Source organism: Brassica rapa, chromosome A02 (assembly GCF_000309985.2).
Source record: "Brassica rapa cultivar Chiifu-401-42 chromosome A02, CAAS_Brap_v3.01, whole genome shotgun sequence".
NCBI classification, from domain to species: domain Eukaryota; kingdom Viridiplantae; phylum Streptophyta; class Magnoliopsida; order Brassicales; family Brassicaceae; genus Brassica; species Brassica rapa.
The window spans coordinates 1,905,886-1,924,979 of NC_024796.2; the positions used below are offsets into that span (position 1 = coordinate 1,905,886).

Sequence of the window (19,094 nt, forward strand, 5' to 3'; positions counted from 1 at the left end):
GAGTTTTCCCGCCAAAACCGCAAAAAAATGAGTTTTCCCGCCAAAACCGCAAATGAGTTTTTCCGCCAAAACCGCAAAAAATGAGTTTTCCCGCCAAAACCGTAAAACTGAGTTTTTCCGCCAAAACCGAAAATTGAGTTTTCCCGCCAAAGACGAGAAACCGAGTTTTTCCCCCAAAACCGCAAAACCGAGTTTTCCCGCCAAAATCGAAAAATCGAGTTTTCCCGCCAAAATCGAAAAATCGAGTTTTCCCGTCAAAGCCGAAAACCGAGTTTTTTCCCAAAACCGTAAAAACGAGTTTTTCCATCAAAATCAAAAACGAGTTTTTCCGCCAAAACCGCAAAAGCGAGGTTTCCTGCCAAAACTGCTAAACTTCAGAATAAATAAGATAATACTTTGGGTACCCACGGGTAAACCTATACCATATTGGGTTTATTTTCTGGGTTTGGATTTCAACCCTGATGTTTCTGGGTTTTTGCAGGTTGGGTATAAACTGGGTTGGGTTATTTGTGGGTTGGGCTGGGCTGGGTTATTTTACCCTACGTTAACATCCCTAATAGTAGTATCTGAAACATAGAGAGTTCTACTAAGCTCATGGAAGAGAGCACCTGCAGCAGAGCAATACAACATATTAATTATTACAGTATATAACAAACCTCCTCAAGACAGAAATCAACTTGAAAGTTTCCATCATAACAGATCCTTATATAGAATTACCAAACCTCAAAGGAATCAGACAACTTCTCCTATAATGATATCAAATTTCCCATATAAAACAACAACTTTTTTTTTTCAAGGAAAATAAACAAAATTACAAAGTCGGCAGGCAGATTTGACTTACCCTACAAATGTCAAAAGCAGATTCTCCACCAAACAGTTAAAAGCTTGATCTATATGACCTTGAGCTGCATGATATCGACTTAGACAAACCCTCCCAAGAATCGCTTTCGAGTTGAAACGAAGATTAGATACTGAAAGTTGAAACCTTTGGATGAAAAGAAGCTACTGCTGCTAGTGCTACTGTTGTTAAAGTGACAGCCTTTTAGTAAATGAAAGTCCATTTTAAATAATAAAAACAACAATAAATGCTAACAAGTCGTAACTCGAGTTTCGTGTCACTACGATTACATTCCACCGCAACATTTACGAACCGACGATGTCACACATAAATGCTTCTAGTACAAACATATTAAAACAGATTAAGTTTATGGTTTAAGTAAGCAGAACGTTAGGTTTTAATGTCATATGTATATAGATTGAGATTCCTTTAGTAAATTTAGCAACATTATGCCACATAAATCCATTCTCGAAATGAATCTTCGAGTTAATTATCTCAAAATTAAAAGGACTGCTGCCTTTCTTTTCTTTTCTTTTCTTTTTTTGAAAAATCAATAACGCTAACTTAATTATTAAACCTGACAACATATAATATTTCAAAAATAACATATTTCGACTAAGGAGCATGGATACAAAAAACAAAGCACGAGGACATTAAAACAAAACAATGCCGTCCTCAGTGACATCGAAGACACTGCTTATTGCGCGCATCCTAATCAGGTAACCGATAATTTTAAAGAGTTATTCTTTCCGTTTCATATTGAGTTTCATTTTAGAGAATTTTTTTCGTTACAAAATAAATATCGTTTTCGATTTTCAATGAAAAATTTATTGATTTTATGCAAATTTTTTTTTCATTGGTTGAAATCTGGTAAGGTGTGTAGGTAATAGTGTTCTTTATAGAAAATATACAAAATTAATTGTTTTTTTAATCTATATGCTGAAACCTAAAACGACACTTATAATAAAACAGAAGGAGTATTAAGCTAGCCACAATTTGGAAACAAGAATAGCACTATATATCAATATTGTTTGAAAACATGGATAACATTTAAAAAATTTATGGTCTTTTAGCAATATAAAAAAAATCAATTTGTAATCACTATTTCATCAAATATATTCAGTTACCATAACTCAAACAAACGTAATAAATCCCACTTTTAAATATGGAAACAATAAAAAATAACTAATAAATAGATTTTGACAAATATATGATACATCTGCAATGTAAATTTAAAAAAAAAAAATATAGAACACTTTAAAAGGAAAACAAATATAAATTTACAAAACAAAAAAAATTAATACCGCAATACAATTGCACTATAAAATGGTGAGGCATCTAAAATATATAATATTCATATGAAAACTATAAAATATTATAATATTCTTAATTATGTAACAGTTAGACATGAAATATTATAACTTCTCAAGTCCACATCCTATTGCAGTTACGTGACATGCAGACATATTTCTGTTATATATGATTAAGTGTCTCTTTGAATAGAAAATTACCATCGTTTCTTTCTTTAAGTGTTTCATAAATGAGTTCTAAAAACAATTTCACAGTTTTGTTAAGTATCTTTATGATCAAAAAATTATTGTCTAAAATTAATTTCGAATACTTTACATAAGTAGATTAATATTAATTTTTTCAACATAGATATGGAAACCACTATATTTTGACAAGATCACATTTTTAAAATTTGTATATCTCTTCAATCAGAGGAACCACCATATTTGAAATCTGTATTTATCCCAAAAGAATATATTTTCTAAAGGTTCGATTTTGATTTTTCGGTTTTAGATATATAGTTACCACTTAGTTATTTGTGAATATCAATTTAGTTGTGAGTTTTTTTTTGCTTTGGTTTTGATTCACAGTTGGTTCTCGGTTTATAGTTCCATGTCTAACTAGGCTGCTTAAGTGTTTTTTTTCTTTGGTTATAATTTGTACAATATCACGTCGTAGAACGGGTTATAACCTATAAATAGAAATAAAGCTTTGTAGTATATGTTTCAAATATTTCCACAAACTCAATGCTAAGTATATCAGATCTGTACATATCATTTCGGGTATTTAGGATTCAAAAAGATTTGAATTATCTAAGAATATGAAAATACCCAAAACATGAAAAATATTTAAACTCCAAAATCCAAAAATATTTAAATACCTAAAAATAAAAAAAAATTATTTGAAATATGACCCGATGAACCAAAAAATACCCAAAATTTTATCTGACTATCCAATTTTTTTTAAAAAAAAATCAAATTTTACCTGAAACCCAAAACTATTGTAAATCCAAACTCAAAACTTAATTATATGTAATACCATAAACATATTCGAAACACTCTAATATACTTAATATACACAAAATATTTCCGACTGGGTCTCGGGTAGGATTCAAACTCAAACAAAGACCCGCAGGTCCAAAAGAAATATTTATTAGGTAATTTTCTCTGAACCCGGATCTAAACCAAACTATGTTTTGAGTCGGTTTTGGTTTGGTCTTTGGTCCAGATTAAATGTCAAGGTCTAAGAGAAAGTATACAAAATGTACTTATAAAATCTTAAATAAACTACTCATAGAATATATATTTTTCAAAAATTCTCTTCTTCAAAATAATATGACTTTGTATTATAATATAATCTTAAAAACTCGCGCTTTCGAAGCACAGAACAAAATCTAGTATTGTATTATCAACCAAAAGAGAAGCATAAATTATCTTTTCTTATCCAAAAGGGTGAAAAAGGAAAAATAGAACTAGTGTTTCAGAAAAAAGGAAAAGAGAAAAAAGGAAAAAAAGAACTTACGGTTTTACTAATTCTATTAGGCTTCGGAAGAAAAAAAACTATATAAATAAGTTACAATCTCTCCAAAAACTTCTCAGTCCTCACCAAGAGCCTAAACCTAAAACTAACTAATAGAAGAATATGGATGAATCAATGAAAAGAAGAAGAGTTTGTTCTGAACGTAGGAATGAGAAGAGTAAGGAGGTGTCGCTGTCGTCTGGGTTATTGTCGTTGCCTGACGAGGTGGCTCTGAACTGCCTGGCTCATGTCTCGAGATTAGACCTGGCGGCCTTAGCCGTAGCCTCCAAGTGTCACCGGTCTCTTGTCGTTTCCCCTCAGCTTTGGGACCTGAGAGATCGTAAGGGTTCCATTGAGCCATCTCTCTATGTATGCTTGCACATCCTTCCTGAACCAAACCCACGTTGGTTCATCCTTAACCCCATGCAACGTCGGTTGAAACCCATTCGGTCGAACCGCTATGAGGAGGCTCACTCGTTATCCTCCTTCGTGGTGATTGATTGGGGAATCTTTATAATCGGTGGAATCAGAAACGGCGAACCCACTTCTGATGTGTTTTTCCTTGACTGTTTCGAGCACTCATGGAACCGTCTCCAATCTATGTACGTGCCTCGTGCTTCCGCAACGGCATGCCTGATAGGCAAGAAGATATACGTGTTTGGAGGGTGTGGATATGAAGCTGATTCTTTAAACTGGGCAGAGGTATTCGATCTCGAGACCCAAACTTGGGAGGTGTTGTTTGTGTTTACCCCCAAAATGCCCCTCAATATTGAACATAGTGTGGTGATAGATAAGGAACTGGTTTACGCTGTGGATGATGAGGGTCAAGACTTCTCCTACTCACCAAGTAAATGTTTATTTTGGACAAGCGGGAAGACAGATTCCAAGCCGGGACACAGAAGTGATTGGTGTGTCATTGGTAAACTATTGTTCTGTCGTGGTACTCGCGGGAGAATACTATGGTGTGATCCAGAGGATGGGTTTGATTGGGAGGAAGTCAAGGGGTTGGAAGACTTCCAAGACTCTTTTTGTGGTTCGATACAACCGTGGGGGTTGGGGAAGACCAAGGTCCAGTATGATATCAACAAACTCTGCACCGACCCCGCTGGGAACATTGTCATCTTTTGGAACAATCCTGATAGTTTGGAACTTTGGTCTGCTGTTATTTCCTTGGAGTCATGCAATGGGGGACTCGAGATTAAGGGAAAGATTGAATGGTCCGGTGCTGTCTTCAAACTTGATCCTCTCTCAAAGTCGTCATATAGCGTTAATGTCTTATATTCTGCTTATGTCAATGCCTGAAATTCTCAAATATTTGAATGTTTTAGATGTATCTTTGTGTTGGGCAGGCGTTTATTACTTGGAGTGTGATTTATATAATTATTCAGTTAGAAATTGAATTTCCTGATTTTTGTTATGTGGTCGAGACAAGTGTAAGAATCATGTGACTAATGAGTTTTCTTTTCTGATCCAAGAAAAATCTTTAAAAAAATTTAGAACATGCTTTGTTTTAAATATCTTCAGTGCAAATAAACCCTCAACGTTTTCAATAATATACTCCAAAACCCTAAAAAAATAATACTTAATATCTACATGCAATATAGTTAAGAACATCCAAAACATGTTCCATTGACGGTCGTACCTTCCAGTTCCCCATGGTGCATCTTTGGATGAGTCTGCCCATTTTTTTTTGCTGCATGCGTAGGATAATCGCTCTCAAGTCGGGGATCAATTATTTTCCGAAACGATCTAGTCCTAATATCTAAGCTGCTCTGACATAATACTCCACCTTTCGAACCAGTAAAAAGCTCAAGCAAGATCGCACCATATGTGAAAACATCGGTGATCACTCCCGCATGACCTACATAGATTACACAATTGTCTTCAAGATTTGATTACGAAAGATTAATCAAATTAGTAAAATAAAAGTTAAGATATTAGTGTACCTATCATTGCATATTCAAGAGGCAGGTATGTAGTTGCTAAAAATGTCCCATTATCTCCGATAATTTTTTTTTTAAATCAAGGTAAAGCAACTTTGCATTGTATTGCTGATGAAAACAAAACTTTTAGGTATTAATTTCAAAGATCATTAAAAAATAGAAGAAAAATGTAAGTCATTAACCTCGTCAAGCATAATGTTATGCATGTGGAGTTCTTGATGTATCGGGATTTTCTTGATGGAGTGGAGAAATGCAATAGCTTCTGCTACTCCAATGGCTATCTTAACCCGTGTTTCCCAAGGCAATGTCTCCTCTTCTGTTGAGAGAAACATGAAACCGTGTATGTCAAGCAAGGTTATCTATACTGGTTTATAGAATGGACACATTAGTTAGAGAACAATATTAACTTCCAAATATGTGATCGTGCAAACTTCCTTTGTGCGAGTATTCGAAAACCAAAAGTGATTTGATATCTTCATAACAGTAACCCAAAAGCTTGACCAAGTTGGGATGATGTATCTCTCCTAGAGACTCCGCTTCTTCCTGCAACTCGCATACTTAATAAGTACCCAACGTGACAATAGATATAAAAACAAGTGTAAGAAATCGACATACTTTGCTTATCTTCCACACGTGCTTTGGCGGTGGACTATGTTGAAGACATTCCATGACAGAAACAGCGACTTTTGTTTTAGTTCTTGATGGTGCAGGTGTGGTGTCATTGATGTTCTGAATCTTTTTGTTGCTTTCTTCAGTTACTTGGCGCTGAAGACTCCCAGCTTCTCGTTTTCTCCCTCCTCTTTTCACACACAAAATATATGTTTAAATTTGAATTACGTATATACAGATTTTTATAAGTTTGAGCAGAAGTAAAAGTTATTAATAAGAGAGATGTACCCAAAAATGGAGGGCTGAAAAGAGGCTTGTAAAGAAATGAAGAATGTTGTCTACGAACCTTTAGACCGTTTCCCATTGTTGATGGATATGATAAATCTGTAGATTTTGGTTTCAAATTTTTTACACATCTGTAGATATTTGGGGGTGTTTACAATGAGGAGAAAGAAGTTTGCTGACTAATGTCAAACAGAGGAAAACAAGCATCCACGATAGTATTCACTACAACTCTACTACTAAATCCATTTAGGGCAAATTTGGACTTACATAAACAAAAACAAAAACGCGTTTAGTTCATTTTAGTTTAGTTATTGACTTATTGCCAAGTAGGTTGAGAAAGCGATGTTGTTTTGATTTTTCTTGGGGGAAAGATCTACGGTCCCAAATTCAAGTCCATGTCATAAACTGAAGCGAATGCTTTCTACGGCCTAATCTGATATATATTCTTTTTAAAAACACTTATTAATTTTTATATAAAATATTTTGTACAACAAAAAGTCTCTCTCTTTCAAAAAAAAAATTCTCTCTTTCTCTTCTCATCTAAAGCAGTAACCTAAAGTTTGACCAAGTTTGGATGATAAATCTCTCCGATGGACCTAATTTCTGCCTGTAACTATAGTTTTTGTGCCCACCAGATACATAAATACAAATGTAAAGAAGAACCCTAAAAGAGAGGCGGATTTGATCTTCTTTGGAAAAAAACTATATGGGCCTAATTTCAGTACAAGCCCTTCCGCTTTCCGTTTATGGATTTTGCAATTTATGGGATCAATGTGGAGAAATGTTTCTAGAAAAGGATAGGCATAAAGTGAAAATAGTGAAGTCTGTGAAGACCTTCGCATGTGAGTCACATACACACGAGGGTCCTTAAACATTGATGAGCTTATCTTCCTTGTCTCTATTAATGCTCTTAAATAAGTTCCCAACTAATATTTGATACCAATTTTTTTTTCTTGTGTAACTAAGAGAGTTTTTAATCTATATATATGTCCATGATAGTTCTAGAGATGATGCAGTGGACAATCATTCAGACTCAAATCCTTTTACAGTAACACATTTCATACTATTAGATATTTTCATTGTTTTTGGTATTGGGGTCAGATTGTCTATGAGTTAATTTTTCTATTATGAAGAAAAAGTTAGATCCGACATAAACTGAATTTTGTTTTTGAAGTTTGTCAAAACCATTAAGGATAGAATAGTAACTCAAATCATTTGTGGTGATACTATGGAAATAAATTCGAAATCAATCATTAAATATGACTGGATTATTTTAGCAAAAGAAAAAAGAAGAAGATGGAGGTTTCAGTTACCATATACTAATTAACATACTGAAGTTTCTCTTTGTTTCTTGGGTTAGTTTAAGAGAGACTGAGAGAGGGCAGTGGCTCGATGCCTCGATGCATGTTGGCACGTGATTCAAAAATCGGACGTGACGGTCGTGGTTTTGGATTTTTATGGGAAGGCCACGTGCATGGTGTTTACGCCGCCGTTAAAATATAGTTGGAAGACAATATTTTCCTCCGTCACGGCCTGAGAAGTTTGACGGCGTCAACTGACAGAGTCAAGTGGACGCTAAACGCCACCGGAAAGAAGCAGATGAGTCGGTTCACGCTCACATGCCACTCTTAACATACTTCATCGCTTAATGCACACACGTTTCCAAACGGGTCAAAAAATCATTAGTATTTATATCTATTTTCTTTCAAAAGTAGATATCTAGCTAGTGCACTTGTAGTAGTAATTTTTATTGATGAAAACGTGTTTACATGATTGACTAATATGGGGGTTACTGCTTGTGGAAACTTTTAGATGAAAGCTAACTAGCTTTTTTTTTTTGTCAACGAAAGCTAACTAGCTAATCGTACATGAAAAGAGTTTTGTACAATAATGCGGATTAAGTTGAAATTCTGGTTCTTTAGAGTGTTATACGAGAGCGTTTGTCGGTTGGTTGGACAACATTGTCTTTTCATCGTCTTAAAATCGATCACCTGATGGAAATGGAATGTGATAGATGAAAACAAATGGGCTTACTGTATATTCGAATATTTTAATATATTTATCAGATGTGATAACACTATTTCTTTTGCTTAGTTAATAGAAAATCACATTGATCAATAAATGTTGCCTGCTTTGTAATAGCGAGAGAACAGGTGGAATCGGGTATGGGCCCGTGAAATAGTTAAAATAAGTTTTTCCAAATAAAGAGGCTGAGACAGTCGCACGATGGTGGCTTTAGCGCTCTGTTTCTCTCATAATCTGCCGTCTCCTTTTCAAGTGGGCCACATTCCCTCTACACCGTCAGCCGTAGAGCCCCACCCACGTTCACTCATTTACCCTTCTTGTCTCTTTGCTCATTGATCACCATCTTTCTCGAACTAAGGATCCAAATGGTGACAGTGTTAACAAAAAATAATCGAAAATAAACTAAGAGTCAAATAAATTATAAGTAAAAATAAGTTTCATAATTGCAATTTTTTTTGTAAAAATTAAATGTATAATATAAGCACAATTCGTTTATATAGAATTATAAAAAAAAAACATGAGAACGAGACGCAATATTGCAATGGCCACGTTCCGGCCGACATCGAAGACTGTTATCCTACGTCCAGATTTTAGCCGAACGAGGGCACAGCTGAACAGTCACCACAACTGATTTTTTTTAAATGGTGAATTATCAAGAAAGCCTGAGAAAAGACAACAGCTCACATGTTGTCAGAAAAATATAAATCAATTATATTACACGCAAATCTTAAAAAGTGAGATCCAACTGATTACACAATCCTCCTCGTAGCAACTCCACCGGACATCCATTGACCATTGTATCTCAACCACATGACTAAAATGATTTTTTCACTAATTGCATTATTACTTGGAAAAAAATCCCCATGATTTGATAGGTCGTCCAAAGTTATGATATAAAACTAATACTTCGAAGTTACATAAATATCAAATCACGTTGGTGTACAGACAGATATTTGCATATGTGATCAAATTTCTCCATTTGTTGGCATTTTTGTTGAAGTTTTGACCACATGTGGATATGAATCAACCCAATCTTTTGTTATTTCTCTTTAAATTAACACATATAACATGCAAAACTGTCTAATGTGTCCCTCTGTTTTGGTAAGATATAAGTTTTAGAATTTTTATACAACTTATTTTTAATCCCTGCCAACTCCCTTCTAAATGTTATCATTCAGTGTCAGGTTTGCTTAAAGCATAATACATTAATTTATACAACTCTGAACCATGCATATATAGTTTTCCATTCGTATCACACAAATTGCAAGCACTTGATAATTAGTCATCATAACATCGATATTAATGTAATGTGTACATTTAGGCCATTAACCTGCACTAATATCCGTTGGTAGTAACCGGTATTAATGTCATTCATATGTTTACTATTCATAACCATAATACAGAATTATGATTCTTTTACAAAAGGTGTTTCTTCGAAAAATGGAAAATCATATAAAATGAAATGGCAAATCAAATGTTCTAGCAAACTTGCATTTAAAAACTCTTTTTGTTTGATATTTAACAAAAACAAATTTTTTTTGTTTAAGAATAATAATCTGACGATAAGAAGGCCTTTTACGAGCTGTTCTTGAGGAGCCAATCATTAAGAACTGATCACCGGGTATCGCTAAATCTACCGGGTTCAGTTCTCGGGTTAACTGTGGTTCTAAATTTTGCGGCAAGTGTTTTGTGCTGAGTTTGGTGTAGCCTTTGGTATTGTTGTTGCGCTTGTAGTTTTGACCTTGTGTAGCTTTAGACTGAGTTGGTGTTTAGTTTCAATTCTTGCATCTTCTGTTTCTAGTTTCCTTTGTAGTTCTGTCTCAAATTTGAAAAGGGTAATAAATCTTAACATTGTTACAAAAAAAAAGAATAATAATCTGACGGCAGAAACAAACATTGAGAAAAGAACTGAGCTTCCAGAAATAACCCTCTTTGCTGTTCACTTCTGCAATATATGCTAAATCCCAAAAGAGTGAGTCACGGCCCCACGTGGATACGCAAACCACATCAGTGGCATAAATCCGTAAATTGTAGCAAAATCTAGAGGTATTTTCCAAGTTGTAAATCCATATAAGCAGTTGCCGCTCATCTCATAATCTCCCATAATATTTTATTAAAGTCTCTTTTGCTCTCTCCTTTACTTTGGTCGTTCACAATGAAAGGAGGCACCGTCTCGTTTCTCTTCGTTCTTCTCATCTCCACCTTCACCTCCATCTTCTGCTTCCGTGATGGTAATCATCAATTACATACTGACATACATATACACTCATACCATGACATATCTACTCCTCCATGTAATTATATATGATTGCATCTTTAGTGATTTGTTTCTTTCTTTGAGAAATAGTGACATGTTTACTTCAAAGCTTAATTATGTTTGTGTGAATGAAAAAACGTTAGTTCTGTTTACTTTCTATCCATAAGTCTCTAACTGGGACATTTTTTTAAAAGCCACTAAACAAAAAAGCCTGGTCGGGACCATTTTGTTAATATCTACTCTATTAAAATAGAGTCCTAAATTTATCTACCATAAAAGTTTTCATTTAAGTTTTGGCCTGTTTGAAGTTTGTTAGGAAGCTACTTAATTTATGGACCATAACAAATTAATTACATTATTATTATTAGATATATCACACGCTTTTATCTCTTATTAAACCGACTACATCTATTAACCCAGCATCTACTCTATTAAATGTAAACCAATATAACCATACGATTTAATTTAAATCGTGAATCGTGAACCTTCTACTCTATTAAATGTAAACCAATATAACCATAGGATTTAATTTAAATCATGAACCAGTGTTATATACAATTACAATAAACCAACTATGTACTCTATTATAAGTATAACAAACGTATATGTAATCTGTTAATGTAGATCGACTGTATATATACAATGTAATTAGTAATACAATAACACTGGATTTGACCTCTTTTCCTAAAGATCGACTGTATATATACCTTGCTCTAAGTTGACTTCTAACAAAGAACATGTATGTTAGATACAATTTCATTTTAAACCTTATTAGTCATCGACTTCTAAGAGATTTATCATGTATGTAACTTTGCTCTAAGTTGACTTCTAACAGATTTATCATCGACATGTTCATCAAATAAAGAATATGTATGTTAGATACAATCTCATTTTACACCTCATTTTCGTGCATATATTAATTTGCTCTGTAAAAGATTGAAAATTTGTTACACTTAGAGATAGCTGCCATTATGAACACAATATGTGTTAAATAAACTTCAATCATATATAAACTTCAATCACATAATGTCATATGTGCCAAACTTAAAAATATAAGTTTCGCAAAGTTGCTTTTTCAAAATACATAAAAAGTTCAAAATTACAAGTAAAGATATTTTATTTTAAATTTGTATATACTGTTTTCATAAACAATTCTTATCTACAAGAAAATTTATAAAGATATTTGCCAGAAAGATTTTATCAAATCTAAACTGTCTTGACGTGCACACCAAGTTATCAATAATCAATAACAACTTAATATAGTATATCTTGAAAATAGATATTTCTTTTTGCCTACCAAGATTTCCTCCCTTATTTTTCTACTACGTTTTTAATCGACTATCCATCTACGTTCATAATCTTTTAGATCTTAAATTCATATAACAACTCCAACAGAATATGGTAATCAGAATATCCTATCGAATTTAACTATATGGAAATCAAATCAAATCTTCAGCACCCTATCATTAAACCTAAAGGTTTAGTACATCTGTATAAATAATAAGACGATCAACTAATACCTCCTATATCCGCAAAAAAAAAACATACACTCATATGGCTATGATTACCTCAGACCCGACGATGACTTTGCTCAATGATGTCAAACCATACAAAACATCTTGGAAGGTCGAAGTTAAAGTCCTGCATTCATGGACGCAAGAATTTAGACAAAGTTCAGACTTCTTTCCATTTAAAAAGATGAATAAAAACATCTATGTTGAGTTTAATGAGATAAACAAAATCAGGCTTTTTTGTTTAAAATTATAACTAATATTAAAATAAATCTAATCTCAGTTAATTTAAATTGACCATATATTTTTAAAACATAGTAAAGTATATCTTAAATGTAGGGACCCGAAAAATATTTTTCCCAAATATGTTAATAATAGATTTAAATAACATATAAATATATTTTAAAGAACATATATAACAAAAAAAAAATACTATGTACAATATTAAAAATTTCTGCACACAAAAAATCACCATGTACAATATATGTTGTAACAACATCACAGTTCAATATATCTTTAAAACGTATTATTTACAAGTCACTAACATTAAAATATTATATAAATATAATATATTACTAAATATTTTTTAAAAAAATTTGGCAGAACCATATCCGCGCACAGCGCGGGTCCGTATCTAGTTTTATGTTAAAAAATTACCTTGTTCTTTTGGATATGAACCATTTCTCCGTATAAAACTCGTGATAATATTATTTATTATATTTCACGAAAATCAACTTACACAAAGAAATGTAACACGTTCACTGAAACCGAGGGAAATTTCGTAAACGCAGGGATGTTACCAAACGGCGATTTTGAGCTAGGACCAAAACCATCGGACATGAAAGGAACACAAGTGATAAACAAGAACGCTATTCCAAGCTGGGAGCTTACAGGCTTCGTCGAATACATAAAATCCGGTCAAAAACAAGGAGACATGCTCCTAGTAGTCCCTGCCGGAAAATTCGCCGTCCGGCTAGGAAACGAAGCATCGATCAAACAGAGACTTAACGTGACCAAAGGAATGTATTACTCGCTCACGTTCAGTGCCGCAAGGACTTGTGCTCAAGACGAACGGCTCAACATATCGGTGGCCCCTGACTCGGGCGTCATTCCAATACAGACTGTGTACAGTAGCAGTGGATGGGACCTATACGCTTGGGCGTTTCAAGCTGAGAGTAACGTGGCAGAGATCGTGATTCACAATCCTGGCGAAGAAGAAGATCCTGCTTGTGGACCACTTATTGATGGTGTTGCCATCAAGGCTCTATACCCTCCAAGACCTACCAATAGTAAGTGTATTTCCTTTTTTATATTATATGGTTTATATCTATTAATATTCTAAGAAATATCCTTTTCATTAATTATCCACTGTGATCTGTCATGTCTAAGAAATATATCCTTTTCATTAATTATCTACATGTGATTTTTAGCTAGTTATAGTCAGGGCATTTAGGGGTGTTGGCATTTTTGAATATTTGGTTTTCTAGTTTGTAGAACCGTATATTGCATTAGAACCGAGACATTCGGTTTGGTTAATTTTTCAGTTAAAGAAAAATTTGAGTATAAATATATTAAATTAACAATCTCCTATATAACTAATGTATGACCAGATATAAAAAAGATATGTACGTGTAATGAATTTTGGTTCATTAGTTTTGGTTAATTTGATACATATAGAAAAACTTACAAAGGAGTTCTGTTTCGAAGATTTTGGCTTGGTTAGATTACGTTTTTTTTTTCACTTGCAGTTTATAATCCTGAGTAAGAACATATATTTAAAATGGATTGGTAACATTACATAACTGTGGTCTATGTATGTGTGGCCAAGACGTATGCAAGAATCAATCAAATGATGTATTTAATATAAATATTATTTAAAAAATTATTTTTTCTATTAAATGAAACAGAAAACATATTGAAAAATGGAGGATTCGAAGAAGGTCCCTATCTACTCCCAAACTCCACAACCGGCGTTCTGATTCCTCCATTCATAGAAGATGACCACTCTCCTTTACCCGCTTGGATGATAGAATCCCTCAAAGCCGTCAAATACGTTGACGTCGAACACTTCTCAGTCCCACAAGGCCGTAGAGCCGTTGAGCTGGTCGCGGGTAAAGAAAGCGCAATCGCTCAGGTGGCTAGGACCATCATAGGGAAGACTTACGTGCTTTCTTTTGCGGTTGGAGACGCGAACAACGCGTGCGAAGGCTCGATGATAGTCGAGGCGTTTGCGGGAAGAGACACGTTAAAGGTTCCTTACGAGTCGAAAGGGAAGGGAGGTTTCAAACGCGCTACTTTGCGGTTTGTGGCGGTTTCGACCCGCACGAGGGTTATGTTTTACAGCACGTTTTATGCGATGAGAAGCGATGATTTCTCGTCGCTGTGTGGTCCCGTGATCGACGATGTTAAGCTCCTCAGCGTTCACAAGGCTTAAAATGGTCCTTGTTTTATTTTAAAGGTTTTTTTCGTATAAGGAGTGTGGGGTTTTTCTAAAAGAGTAATTTTTATCTCTGGTGCTTTTGAAATGAGATGATTTATATACCGAGTGAGTTGTTATGTTGTAGGGTTTTATATAAAACAGAAATGTCTTGCTTATATCTATTTCTTGTATGAGAAGGCTGAAGAAATGTTATCGTTTTTATTACTATATATTGGATTTTGGAGATCGTATGATTTACAAAGATTAATAAAGGTGTGCTATTACTGGGTGTAAGTGGTTCTTCCTATGAGAAATATTATGAATAGAAGAAATAATTATTTACGGAATATAAAATGGAGTAAAAACTGAAATTATCAATGAAATAGAAAATTTCATACATTTATTTATTCACAAAAATTTTAGGATCATGAATAAAAAGAATAAATTTTACAAAAGATTAATTTTGTTGTTTCTTTCCAAAAATGAATGTGTGGTATTATTTTAAATGTTTTTGATAATAACTAGTAACTATTTTGTAGAATTCTGTGTGTTTAAATAATTTTTTTCTAGAAAATAACATTGATCCAGACTCCAGAGAAATGAGGATAAGAATTTGGGTATTCAATTCTGATATATTTATTTGTTTACAAACATGGATATGCTATATGCATATACTATATATTTTTGTGTGTGTATTATTGAGTACTATCAAACTATTGAAATTGGTATACCTACCTACCTATGATCAACTCGTCTAATCGATACATAAACTATTTGACTGTGTAATTCAATACCTAAAGTAATAACCAGTTTGAATTTAATCTTGAACTTAGAACTAAATTTTCTTAAAGTACCTTTAATATTGAAAGTACTATAATCCGAACCTGTCGAAACAGAGGATTTTAAAATCTCTGTTAATAGTGTTCTCTGTATCTGTAGTTTCCTTTTGTTTCACTAATCTCTTTGTAGCCATCGTAGTATGCAAAGCTCGGAATAGTCCAACTTTAAAATAAAATTCCTTTTATACACTTTTGAGTTTCCCTTTTTTCTTAAAAAGAAGAAGAAAATGACGTATGCTCTCTGCTTTGCAACAATGGATTTGGAGAGTTTTACATATTGTATTAAGGTTACATATAGTTGCTATACAATTATATTTGTTTCTTTTTATTTGCTATATTTTTGCGTTAGAACTTACAATGATTACATAATTTCATATAACAAATAAAATGGCAATATACAGGTTAAAAACATTTCAGACTATACAATTCATAAGAAGTGGAGTTGCAAAAAAAAGGAAAAAAAGACTAGACTAGCCGCCAACCAACAAACACATCAGTCAGATTTCCACTTCCAAAACTATACATTTAACCATCACTTAATCACTCTCAATATCATTTACCCTAAAGATTACAATCAACTTCATTGATACAACACACCCCATTACCTGTCCTTATTATGGGTGTGCAACCGAAAATAAAATACATAAAAACTTCACAACAAAGGATATATCAGATCAGGCTGATACAGTTGCATTAGGAATAACCACCGATGGTGACGATACAGCGATTTCTGTAGCTGCCTTCTTTTGTGTTGACGCCTTTGAGCTTGATGGCCCTGATTCACAGAGATCCCCAATATCCAACGTCTCTGGGAGGTGTTCTTGAGCTTCAGTGCTGTATATCTACCGCAAGATAAATCAAAATCATCGGTTATGTAACAAAAATATAATGTTCCATGTGAATGATCACGAGAGATGACTGATGAACTTACCTCAAGCTGATTCAGCATCTCAATGGTTGCTTCAAGATCACCGCTATTGGCCAGGTAAACATCAGTTATAGACTCTTGTGAGAGACCAGAGAATGTAACCAGAAGGTATTCAATGTCCATGTCTATATCCATCTCCATATCCAAATCATCATCATCCCTTATCTGCTTGTATGCCATTTCAGAGGATGTCTTGGGCATGAATATCTGCTCTCGTCCCTGCATGCTACGTGTGGCCAAACCATCCATATCATCCACTCTTTTGGAGAGTGGTACGTATGATGCTGCATGGGGATTCAATGCAAACGTTCCACCTGGCTTCATTGCTTTTGTCTTGATGATAAAGTTATTGCTAAATTCCAATTGTTATCCATTATTAATAAACAACAAAAAGACAAAGGCAGAAGACAGCAATAGTAACTTGTATGACACGGAAAAGACAAAATCAGTTATATCTTACGCTGCACGATCTAACCAACCTAAGGTATATAAGTATATAACACAAACGTTTCTATCAGATAACACAGAAGGAAGAGATATGTGACAATGAATATATGTCTATAAAGGTTATATTAGAACCTGGTCACAAATCGTGTTAATGCTTGAATAAATAAAAAAAAACAATTCACAATCAAAAGAAATGATGGGAAGAAGAGTGATTATATATTTATATGCAAAATTTCAAAAACGAATAGGGATCGTCTCTTGACCTCGTCAACGATGGACGTAAAAGGACAAGGATCAACGAAACATCAGGAGAGAAAACGAGCTTACCAGAGAAAAAAACTAGCGTTCCTCAATGTGTCAAGGGAAAGAGAAATTTTTTTTTTTTTACTGTAGACTGCATATTATGCGAATAACTCTTTTATAAGTTTATTATATAGTATATGATACAATGAAAGATTGTTCTGTGTACTAGAAGAGAGCTCGGTTTTTTATGGATAGCATAAAAAAAATTTTACAAATGGAAAAAGACATAACTGGAGGGAAGCCCCAAAAACAGGCTTCTTATACCCTCCCTCCTATATCTGAAAAGACGAACCATAACAATAACCATTGCCCTGCCTCCAGTGGCAATCATCCCACCAAAACACATGAGAGATGATCCCAAATGTGTCTTTTATATAGGTAATAGAAGCACAAGTATTATACAAAAAAAAATGATCATCAATGGCTGCCTTGGTTTAGACAAACCAGCAGCTCTTTTTTCTTGAACAGATGATCAGCTCAAGCTTCTACCTCAGCCAATGGTTAAGATCACACCGTTATTCTTCTTCTTAGACAGGTCCTATTCTGAAGAAGAGCCAGACTTGGCTTCTTCTTCCTCCATTTTCTCATCCTGATAAATCACCTCTAAACGACACTCAACACTACAGAAAGCTTTGTATCCTCTGAAAACAAAAATCAAGACACCAAAATTTAACAAAAAAACTTCAACTGTGTATGAATTGGTTACACTTAAAAAGAGTCATATGACATAGGCTAAGTGTCAATATATAGAGTTGAATGAGTTACCTGTACATGTATATATCTTTCCCCATACCCAACTTCTTATTGCAAAAGAAGCAGGAGCTCAAGAAGTCATTGGGAGGTAACACTAACACATCAGCAATCGTTGTCAAGTCAAGAGGAGCAATAACAAAAATGCTCTCTTTCTTGATACCACAACAACGTCTCTTCATCTCCTTACTATCTACCGACTCCAGACACGCATTGTTGTTGTTGTTGTTGTTGACAAAAGTGTTCCTAGTTCTCAGCAATGACTCAAAGATGATGTTTTTACTATCAGGTGATGGAAGAAGAATCCTTGATGATTCAATGTGATGATCATCATCAAGAGAGTCCACAATACTCAAGCCTACTTTTCCAGAATCCCAGCTCTTTTTATGCGTTTTCCGGATTGAACTCAAAGAAGATCCACCAAAGGGATTCACTAAACTAGGGAACAAAATGAACTCCAAAGGAGATGTTGGGCTCCAAGCTGCTTCGTAATCAGATACACAAGAGCTGATTGTGTTGTTTTTAAGCCCTGAAGACTCCGGTTTAGTCAAATAGAAAACAGAACCAGAAGCCATTTGATTGTTGGGATGCTGAGACATGATTTTTGGTCTGCGTCAACAAACAAGAAGCAAATGTTAGCTCAGAGAATGATCCAAGGCTTGGACAAGAGTATCTAACAATGTCGGAAGAAAGCAAGAGAAGCTTTGATATTGAAATAAGCAAAGAAACAAATCTCTGGACACTAAAGGAACAATGTATTGTAAGCTGAAGAAACTAGAAAGCTAAAGAGTCGGTGTCAAAAGATTCAAAGAAGAACAAGAAGAAGAAAAAAGGCACCTCAGGACTTGTGTGATAGATAGACTCTGACTGGATGTTGAAGAAGAAGAATAACGCAGAGAAGTAAAAGACGAACAGTATCTATGCAAGTCTTTGACCTACTCTTCTCTCTCTCTCTCTCTCTCTCTCTCTCTCTCTCTCTCTCTCTCTCCTCAATTAGTGAGCTTCTCTCGGATTCTTTACGTAAATATTTTAATTTATACTCATTAATTATTGATTAGCTATAAAACGATTAGTTTCGGTTAAGCTATCGTCATTATGGGCTGACCATCAAGATCGTTTATCTGCGTGGAGG

The 19,094-nt window shown here is 34.2% G+C and overlaps 4 protein-coding genes across 5 annotated transcripts; 2 read left to right on the top strand and 2 right to left on the bottom strand.

Moving 5' to 3' along the window:
* The first annotated feature begins 616 nt into the window (after positions 1–616).
* LOC103850770 (F-box/kelch-repeat protein At4g39560) lies at positions 617–9,197 on the top strand. Its single transcript, XM_033285716.1, has one exon. The coding sequence runs from the start codon at positions 3,770–3,772 to the stop codon at positions 4,946–4,948; it is 1,179 nt and encodes a 392-aa protein (XP_033141607.1). The 5' UTR covers positions 617–3,769; the 3' UTR covers positions 4,949–9,197.
* A 1,312-nt stretch (positions 9,198–10,509) lies between these two features.
* On the top strand, positions 10,510–14,943 carry LOC103850771. 2 transcript variants are annotated; one of them, XM_009127557.3, is made up of 3 exons: positions 10,510–10,739; positions 13,068–13,565; positions 14,184–14,943. In XM_009127557.3, exons 1-3 carry the CDS (start codon positions 10,664–10,666, stop codon positions 14,708–14,710), a joined length of 1,101 nt encoding a protein of 366 aa, XP_009125805.1. In that variant the 5' UTR covers positions 10,510–10,663; the 3' UTR covers positions 14,711–14,943. The 2 variants fall into 2 exon arrangements, with proteins under 2 accessions (XP_009125805.1, XP_033141608.1); XM_033285717.1 differs by having other exon boundaries at positions 10,608–10,802.
* LOC103850772 (polyadenylate-binding protein-interacting protein 5) lies at positions 14,732–16,833 on the bottom strand. The gene is made up of 2 exons (XM_018656687.2): positions 16,466–16,833; positions 14,732–16,376 (listed from the first exon to the last, which is right to left on the bottom strand). The coding sequence occupies exons 1-2, from the start codon at positions 16,784–16,786 to the stop codon at positions 16,209–16,211; spliced, it is 489 nt and encodes a 162-aa protein (XP_018512203.1). The 5' UTR covers positions 16,787–16,833; the 3' UTR covers positions 14,732–16,208.
* An 894-nt stretch (positions 16,834–17,727) lies between these two features.
* LOC103850774 (FCS-Like Zinc finger 10) lies at positions 17,728–18,897 on the bottom strand. Its single transcript, XM_009127559.3, has 3 exons — positions 18,800–18,897; positions 17,978–18,571; positions 17,728–17,853 (listed from the first exon to the last, which is right to left on the bottom strand). Exons 2-3 carry the CDS (start codon positions 18,559–18,561, stop codon positions 17,751–17,753), a joined length of 687 nt encoding a protein of 228 aa, XP_009125807.1. The 5' UTR covers positions 18,562–18,571; positions 18,800–18,897; the 3' UTR covers positions 17,728–17,750.
* Positions 18,898–19,094: the final 197 nt, after the last annotated feature.

What these genes read in the sequence shown, in the direction of transcription:
- LOC103850770 (XM_033285716.1), top strand. Translation starts at nt 3,770, where the DNA reads ATGGATGAATCAATGAAAAGAAGAAGAGTTTGTTCTGAACGTAGGAAT.
- LOC103850774 (XM_009127559.3), bottom strand. Translation starts at nt 18,561, where the DNA reads ATGTCTCAGCATCCCAACAATCAAATGGCTTCTGGTTCTGTTTTCTAT. An exon ending in AAAGATATATACATGTACAG is followed by an intron (nt 17,854 to 17,977) that starts GTAACTCATTCA and finishes TTTTGTTTTCAG; the next exon opens with AGGATACAAAGCTTTCTGTA.
- LOC103850771 (XM_033285717.1), top strand. Translation starts at nt 10,664, where the DNA reads ATGAAAGGAGGCACCGTCTCGTTTCTCTTCGTTCTTCTCATCTCCACC. An exon ending in TGACATATCTACTCCTCCAT is followed by an intron (nt 10,803 to 13,067) that starts GTAATTATATAT and finishes TCGTAAACGCAG; the next exon opens with GGATGTTACCAAACGGCGAT. An exon ending in CCCTCCAAGACCTACCAATA is followed by an intron (nt 13,566 to 14,183) that starts GTAAGTGTATTT and finishes TAAATGAAACAG; the next exon opens with AAAACATATTGAAAAATGGA.
- LOC103850772 (XM_018656687.2), bottom strand. Translation starts at nt 16,786, where the DNA reads ATGAAGCCAGGTGGAACGTTTGCATTGAATCCCCATGCAGCATCATAC. An exon ending in AGATGCTGAATCAGCTTGAG is followed by an intron (nt 16,377 to 16,465) that starts GTAAGTTCATCA and finishes ATCTTGCGGTAG; the next exon opens with ATATACAGCACTGAAGCTCA.